The following is an 8849-nucleotide window of genomic DNA, read 5'->3' as shown; positions in this document are numbered from 1 at the left end:
TTGGGATGCAGAAGAACGCAAAATGACTCATTTTTATCTACTGAAATTCACCCCTGTCAGGAAGCACTCCTTGGCATCAGTAATAATGTATGGGTTTGGGATGGATCCCAAGGTGGGGTGGTCTCTGGATGGCCTTTCCCTCAGTCTCTGCTCCACATTTTTGTCCCTGCATTTTCTTTAGGCAGGAACAATTCTGGGTTCAAAATCTTGAGACGGGTGGGAGGCCCCATCCCTCAACTGGGACCTTATCTATCTACTCCAGGGGTCTCTTCAGGTTCTGTCTCCTCTCTGTTGCGTATTTCAACTAATGTCAACCACATTGGGTCCTGGGAACCTCTAGCTTCCCTGGTGTCTGGAACTACTAGTGGTCTCTGCCTGTCCCACACCGCAGACAGCCTCATATTTCTATTCCTTTCTCTGTCCCTCTGAACTTCTCTATCATACCTGATCCTCCTTGACATTTTTTTCCTCCTCGCTCTCTGAGGTTCCTCCCTCTCAATTGATTATTTTGTTCCATCTTCTAACTAGGATTGAAGCATCTACATTTTGGTCTTCCTTCCTCTTTAGCTCTATATGAGTTTGTGAATTGTAACTTGGGTATTCCAAGTTTTTGGGCTAATATCCACTTCTCAGTGAGTTCATACCATGTGTGTCTTTTTGGGTCTGGGTTCCCTCACTCAGGATGGTATTTTCTAGTTCCATTCATTTGCCTAAAACTTTCAAGAAGTCATCATTTTTTCCTCCATCTTTATTAAATTGGGTATTTCTTATTTACATTACAATTGTTATTCCCTTTCCCGTTTTCTGGGCCAACATCCCCCTAACCCCTCTCCCTCCCCTTCTATATGGGTGTTCCCCTCCCCATCCTCCTCCATTACCGCCCTCCCCCCAACAATCACATTCACTGGGGGTTCAGTCTTGGCAGGACCAAGGGCTTCCCCTCCCACTGGTGCCGTTACTAGGCTATTCATTGCTCCCTATGCAGTTGGAGCCCAGAGTCAGCCCCTGTATAGTCTTTGGGTAGTGGCTTAGTCCCTGGAGGCCCTGGTTGGTTGGCATTGTTGTTCATATGGGTTATCAAGTCCCTTCAAGCTCTTTCAGCCCTTTCTCTGATTCTTTCAACGGGGGTCCCATTCTCAGTTCAGTGGTTTGCTGCTGGAATTCACCTATGTATTTGCCATATTCTGGCTGTGTCTCTCAGGAGAGATCTACATCCAGTTCCTGTCAGCCTGCACTTCTTTGCTTCATCCATCTTGTCTAATTGGGTGGCTGTAAATGTATGGGCCACATGTGGGACAGGCTCTGAATGGGTGTTCCTTCTGCCTCTGTTCTAAACTTTGCCTCCCTATTCGCTCCCAAGGGTATTCTTGTTCCCCTTCTAAAGAAGAAGTGAAACATTTGCATTCTGGTCATCCTTCTTGAGTTTCATGTGTTCTACGCATCTAGGATAATTTGAACATTTGAGCTAATATCCACTTATCAATGAGTGCATACCATGTGTGTTTTTCTGTGATTGGGTTACCTCATTCAGGATGATATTTTCCAGTTCCATCCATTTGCCTATGAATTTCATAAAGTCATTGTTTTAGATAGAGAATCCCGTAAAGTAATGTTCAACATCTTTAGTAACAAGGGAAATGCAAATCAAAACAACCCTGAGATTCCACCTCACACCAGTGAGAGTGGCTAAGATCAAAAACTCCTCCGGCAACAGCAGATGCTGACGAGGTTGTGGAGAAAGAAGAACACTCCTCCATTATTGGTGGGATTGCAATGTGGTACAACCTCTCTGAAAACCAGTCTGGAGGTTCCTCAGTAAATTGAACATTGCTCTACTTGGGGACTCAGTTATACCCAAAAGATGCTCCAACGTGCAACAAAGACACATGCTCCCCTATGTTCACAGTAGCTTTATTTATAATAACAGGAAGGTGGAAAGAACCCAGATGCCCTTCAACAGAGGAATAGATATAGAAAATGTGGTACATCTACACATTGGAATATTACACAGCTATCAAAACAATGACTTTATGAATACACTTATTTTTACAGAGGATGGGACCAAAAGCAGAGGTCTAAAGGCTTCACACAGACTACATTCATGAAGCTGTGAGGAAACCTTCCATCTCATTATGCCCAGGCTCTTTCAGGATGCTGATTGTCCTAGCCGTCCCCAGGGCTTCAGGGAGAACATGACCTTAAGACATCATTAGTCCAAATATTAAAGAAGATGGAACAATCTCAGATAAAAGTGCGGAGGATCCAGTATGAGCAGGAAGGCAGTAGAGAACCTTCAGCACCCAAACCAATGGTATGGCTTCAAAACCAAGGGCATTTTAACTTGATGTAGGCCTGTGCAGGTACTGAGCACCCAGCATGGCAGAAAAAAAAACAGAACAAAACAAAACAAAATAAAAGAATTGAGCACAAAGTTGTAAAATTAAAAAAACCAGCAAAGAAAAATCAGGGTGTATGTACAATAATACCCAATTATGATGGAATGACCCTAGTGTGAACTGGGCTCTCAAAAATGAGAATTCAATACTTACAAAAACACTAAATGGGGACAGAGGGGGACAGAAGTTGAAGGGTAGGCATCCAGTGTCCAGGGATTAGAAGGAAAATTTTCTATAAAGTTCATGGTAACCATATTATGGCCCAGAGATTGTGTGCAATCGCTATTAAGTTCCTTTTAAAAAATTCTCCATAGGAGAAAACTAGGAAAAAAAACAATCTCCAAAGAGACAACATATTTCTTAATTTTACATTTAGGTATTTTAGCGGAACAAGAATGATGACAGGGACAGCCAGCAGTAGGCTGGGCTGGAGACATCTCAGAAGCCCACAGCAGCTCCTTTGTAAAGTAGGGGTGGCATCTGGGACTCCTAAGCAGGAAGACAAGATTCCAGGGGACCTGCCATCTGAAAAAAGAGGCTGCTGTACCAGGGCCGGGATGGAAACATCTCAGTAGCCCACAGCAGCTCTGTAAAACTGGTTGTTCCTTTATTTTCTCCACCCTAGCCCTAGACAACGCTGCATAGATTCTCATTTGTGCGTGACCGCCTTCCGTGCTGGCCTTTGGTATGTATAATTATTCTATTATATCTGACTTCTTTCCTTCTTCTCCTTTCTGCTCTGGTGAATTTTAGAAACTAGATGTTCCTTTGATGTTATGGATTCTTAAACAATTGAAATTGAGGCATAGTATAGCACAGCATAGTCCTACGGCCCAGGTGCATGCCCCCAGTTCTCATATCTTGGAAACAATGTAATAACTGCACAATAGTACTTTTCAGATTAATGCTTGACTTGTAAAAGAAACTTTAAAAAATTATTAGAAAATGAATCACAGTCAACATTGGGACCCGTAGAAGGGAAAAAGTTATTGAAGTTAGGGAATAAGTTTACATATATTTGAGAGTTGTTCCTTGATACAGAAGTATAGAATATATAAAATTATATACTAGTAAATAAATAAATACTGGGACTCTTACGAGAGTCATTGTGTGCAAGGAACAGAAAGTTAGTAGAACCACTGGAGGTAAGGGTTAACTTGATTCTTTCTGGCAGCTTTATGTCATTTATCGAAGTAGAGATACAGGAAAAGGCAAGTAGCTGACCTCAGAGCTTTGGGGTCTGAAGTATAATAAGTCAAAAGTTAAAGTTTAAATAATGATAAGTTTGCAATTATTATTATTTTGCCCACAGGCCTGGGAATAGGGGAAGCTTGAAACTTTGGGGAACATTTGTAATTCTTGTTCTATGTGACATTTGGCTATTTTTTGAATTTGATTTGCAATGATTGTACAATGTCTTTTTCTACCTGCTTTTGAATTATCAATAAAAAGATGGGGCAAGAGGAAGGCTAGGAGAGAATGAGAGAGAACATGAATAGTGAATGAGGAGAGAGCATAAGAGAGCATGAGAGAGAGAATGTGAAGAGTGAGAATGAGGAGGGAGCGATTGAGAGAGCAAATGAGAGGGCATAGAGCGGGTGAGATGAGCAAGGAGAAGAGCTGAAGAGGAGGAAGAGAGAAGGTGAAGAGTGAATGAGGGAATGGAGGGCATGTGAAGATTGACTGAAGAAAGGAAAGAAGTGGTGTGTGGAGATATGTGTGAGGTGTATGGAAGAGTGTGTGTGAGTGAAAGGAGAGGCGTGAATGGTGTGTGTGTGATATGGTGGGGTGTATGAAGAGAGTGTGTGGAGTGAAAGGCAATGAACAGAGGTGTGCATGGAGTGTGGAGTTTGAGAAAAGAAACTGCAATAAAAAAAGCAGAGTGTGCAAGAGAATGGTGCAGAATCAGAGAGAGAGAGAGAGAGAGAGAGAGAGAGAGAGAGAGAGAGAGAGAGAGAGAGAATTTGTTTTGAAATTGCCTGTCAGTTTGTAAACAAAAGAGTAGTCTGTGTATATTTATTATTCAGATATCCCTGCTTCCAGTTGAGAACTCGAACCTGTGCCAAGGCTGGATCAACACAGGTTAGGAGTGTTGTGCTCCCATATAAAATCTTTTCACCACTGTGCTGTGGATGATTGTGAGCTGACAGCTGGACCCACAAACCAAATGGCACAGAAACATTACTAGAAAACAGTTGGGGAGCAGTCTAGCAAGAAGCTCAAAAGGACAGAGGGGCTGAGTGGCTGTGATTCATCAGAGTGTTCAGGAGAGACCTGCACACCTCAGCCAGGAGATCAGCCTCAGCACCCAGGAGGCAGCTGCTCTGAGTTCCCTCCACTGAAGCTCCCAAGCCAGTGTGTGGAGACTCAGTGCCTGAGGGTTAATCAGACTCAACAGTGAGTGTCATCAGCTGTGGCTACTCCCACACAGGGCACTGGAGCATCTCAAGTTCTTTATCAAGTAACCCACAGGTTGGAGGTGCCAGTGAATTCACTAAACTAATCTCTATCCTGTATATACATTCACCACTGACAACCCCCCATAAACATGCCAGCAACTTCCCAAATATACAATGCACCTGCAAACACACACACGAAACACACACACACACACACACACACACACACACACACACACAGATGGGGCAGATTCACAAATTTGTTTCAAGGGTCCTGATATAACAGTGGTGGTTAATGAAAAATTTTCATTCATTTTTGTTTCACATGTATCTCATCATCTCATCTCATATCTCTCTCCTCCCCTCTCTCTCTACCTCCCCCCCCCCTCTGTGTGTGTGTGTGTGTGTGTGTGTGTGTGTGTGTGTGTTCAGCATGTGAGTGCTAAGTCAGTGTCCAAGGAGGGTAGAGCCTGCATCTAATTCCCTGACAACATTTACAGGTTTTCAATACCAGGCATGGTGACACATGGCTTTAATCCCAAATCTATAGGACAGATCAGGCTTTTCACTGAGGCCAGCCTGGTCTACAGAATGAGTTCCAGGACAGCCAGGGCTACAACAGAAACACTGTCTCTAAGTCTCACAGAGCTAAGTGGGAAAAGGAAAAGCATAGTCTCTCTTCAACACAAGATAGAAATTGTCAGGCTGGAGAGGTGGTTGAGTGGTTAAGACGCCGACTACACTTCCTGAGGTCCTGAGTTCTAATCCAGCAACCACAGGGGTGCTCCCAACCATCTGTAATGAGATCTGATACCCTCTTCTGGTGTGTCTGAGGACAGCTCCTGTGTTCTTTGTTTATATATAATAAACACATGATTTTATTTTTATTTTTTAAACAAAGGTAGGTAATAGTCTTCACTGGGGAGAGAAGGAAGGAAACGGGGGAGGGGGTGGAAAGGAGGTGACTGGGAAGCACTGGTTGAGGGGGACAGTGGCTAACAGCAGGCAGCAAAGAAGCAGAGCCTGCACCAGGGGATGATGGGGTAGGGAGCTGGAAGACAGAGTGTGGTGGAGAAAAGATGGAGGAAGTGAGAAGAGCAGACTGAGTCTGAGGGAGCCTGAGGCTGTGTCTCCAGGAGAAGAAGCAGCAGTGGAAACTGCTAGAACAATCACTGGGGCCCCTACTGGGTGAGAACAAACCCGTGACTCTGTGAGTGCTGCAGGCATGGGAGTGGGCAGAGACTGGAGCCTGGTTGTAAATTTCCTTGATTCTGACCGCACTTTTTGCAGAGGATGTGTTGACCACATGGATCTTTTTCTTTTTCCTTTCTTTTTCTATTTCTTTTCTTTTCTTTCTTTCTTTCTTTCTTTTTTTTTTTTTTTGCATTTCGACTTTTGTTTGAAAACAACTTAAATTTTAGACAAATTTTTTTAGTATATAAATTTGATTTTTTTTATACAGAATAAAGATCTCCCTTGTTAATCTCTCATGTGAAGAGGATTAGACACACAAAGGAAGACACATTCTGCACACAAAGTACACCTCCTATGTGTGGCACTGGTGACAAATGGTGTCCTGCTCCTGCACATACATTAGGACCAAGTGGTGACATCACACATCAAAGGTCTGCCCCTACTGCTTGTGGTTTGCTCACTTTGACTTTAAGGAATTTGGGGGGTGCCCTTCACCTGGTTCTGAGCTTGATGTGAGCCTCCTGCTGTCCGCTAAGACACTGCCTTTCACTCTCTCAGTTGAAGCGCCGGCTTTCTCTACACTCAAAGCCGCCGCCACCACCTCCGCCCCCGGCCTCAGGAAGCAGGTTTGCCCGCCACCTCCAGCAGCCGCTGCGGACCGCCTCTGGGGACTGGTTATTTTGTTTCTTTACCCTGTTCCCAAGGAACCCTGAGGGCGCAGCTGCAGGTGAGTGAGATGAAGGGGCGGCCAATGTGAGAGTCCTGGAAAAGTAGACTCTGTATTCAGGTCACAGTAGCAAACTCCACGGGACCTCCGGGACCTCGGGAACCTCTGCTTGTGCGACTGAGGACCAGAGCCACCAGGTCCTGTAGGGATTCCCAGAAACAAGTAGGAAAAGGGGCACTAGGAACCTGCAAGGCTGGAGCGCGGAAAGCCCAGAATTCACAGTCCAGGTGCCTGGAACTTTCTCAGTTCTCTGCACTGGGTCCTGTGCGGTGCGGTACTGAGGATTCCTGATTTTCTCAGCAGCTCTGGGCGCACCTTAAACAGCCTGGACTCAAAAAGGACCATGGCAAAGAGAGTCACCACCAAGTGCAATCTTTCTCTGAATCTGGGCCTTTTCGTGCTGATGAATTTTCTGGGGACCGCGATGCTAGACGGTGAGTTCCCAGGGTCTACATGGAGGGGTCTACATGGAGGGGGTTGGGGCACTGAGCAAGGACCTGGCTAAGTCAGGAAGTTCCCTCAGTCCTGAGCTACCAGGAAGCTCCCAGGCTTCCTCTCTACTTCACCACCCCAGCAACTGGGGACCCTGCCTCTTCCTGCCTGTATTCCCCTCCCCCACGCTGCGCATAGAAGTTCTGAAAAAAAAAAGTTATGGCAGGAGGACATAGAGGGGCTACAGGGTTGAAGGTAACAGAGGACAAAAAAAGAGTACCTGTTATGTCCTCAGCACCACTGGGGAAGGAAGTCTAAAAACCAGTCTGTGGGACTGGATATGCTGGGCACAGTGCTTACCCCTACTGGAGAAAGGCTCAGACACCTGACCTGGAGCTAAGGCAGGCTGTGCTCTGAAGACTGCCTCCCTGGGGATTCCTCACAAGCTCTGCACCATTTCAACATCTTCTTATCCTTGAGCTTTCCTTCCTACCTTCCCATCCACTGTCTTATGGTACCTCCCAGACTGGTGGAAAAGAAAGGTTTAAGGAGATACTTTGGGGCTTCAAGCAGGTCACAGACAGACAGAGATCTCTTCATGAGAATGGATTAGGTGTGTGGTTTAATGTGGGGGAAGCTGAGCTCTGATGGCCAACAGTGCTGTGTGACAGAGCCCAGTGGGAGCAGGGATGAGCACTGAGCTCACAGCTGGCAGCTGCCCTCTCCAGGACAACTGGGGCATTGCCTCAGGAGCTTCCCTCAACACCAGGCTCCATGTTGAATTTCCATGTGTTCCATGATGCCTCCCTTCCCCCTGAGTGTTCAGATAGATTTTCATCCCCAGGAACGTGGATGTTGTCTGACAGATTTTATACTTCAATATTGATAGTAGACAATAAATGTACTTGCAAGACAAATATCCTGGGTGACATGTATGCCTTTGAGGAGTTCTAAGATAGTTAACTAGGGCATAGAATTAAGATCCAGAAGCTGCTGAAACTCTTGATTAGAGGCTTCTCCTCCTGATCCATCAGAGAGATTCTGAGTGCTAGAAAGCCATGACTCCTATGGACCCCTGCTCCCACTTTGGACCTCACCTGCCTGTTTCTCTCACAGGGACAGACTCTCTAAGTTGTACCTTCACTGTCAAGTACAGATCCTCACCTGGACAGTGCTCAGTGAATGGAAAGCCTCTCCTTCGTTTTGATGATGAAAGACAGAACTCACCTGTGGGTAAACCTGAAAAGAAGGGAAATGCCACTAAGGTGTGTGCTGATTTGAACCAAAGCCTGAAAGACATTTTTCAGAAGATGATGAACCTGGAGTCAGGGCTATGTGATCTGTCCAAGGGTGAGTATGAGACAGAATGCAAAGACAGAGGCTATAAATAAGAAAGAGGAAGAACAGAGCGTATGCAGGAAGGGGCTGTGGATGTGTCTGCATGTAAGAGCTGAATATTGACCCAACCTTGAGGTACATGGTACCCAATGTGTAAGAAACAGCAAGCCAGGGAGGAAAGAATACAGACCCTAAGCATGCAGAGAGCGACTGGACCACTGAGGGAGGATGATTCTATAAAGGGTGGAAGATGATGGTGTTTGGTATCATTTGCAGGTAATCACACCTTGCAGGTCACTGTACAATCTCAATATAATCAAGGAATATTCATGGATGGACGCTGGGCCTTCGCGATTGATAGAC

At 45.3% G+C, this 8849-nt stretch overlaps 1 protein-coding gene across 1 annotated transcript in view; it reads left to right on the top strand.

The window, feature by feature from the left end:
* LOC116893572 (histocompatibility antigen 60b-like) overlaps positions 1-8539 on the top strand; it is a 14792-nt gene extending 6253 nt beyond the window's left edge. Inside the window, 2 exon segments of the mRNA XM_032895279.1 lie at positions 6548-6716; positions 8265-8539. Coding sequence (XP_032751170.1) covers positions 6548-6716; positions 8265-8539 — 444 coding nt within the window.
* Positions 8540-8849: the final 310 nt, after the last annotated feature.

Source organism: Rattus rattus, chromosome 2 (assembly GCF_011064425.1).
Source record: "Rattus rattus isolate New Zealand chromosome 2, Rrattus_CSIRO_v1, whole genome shotgun sequence".
Taxonomy (NCBI): domain Eukaryota; kingdom Metazoa; phylum Chordata; class Mammalia; order Rodentia; family Muridae; genus Rattus; species Rattus rattus.
The sequence above is the reverse complement of the archived record's forward strand: the minus strand, read 5'-3'. Positions and strand labels throughout refer to the sequence as shown.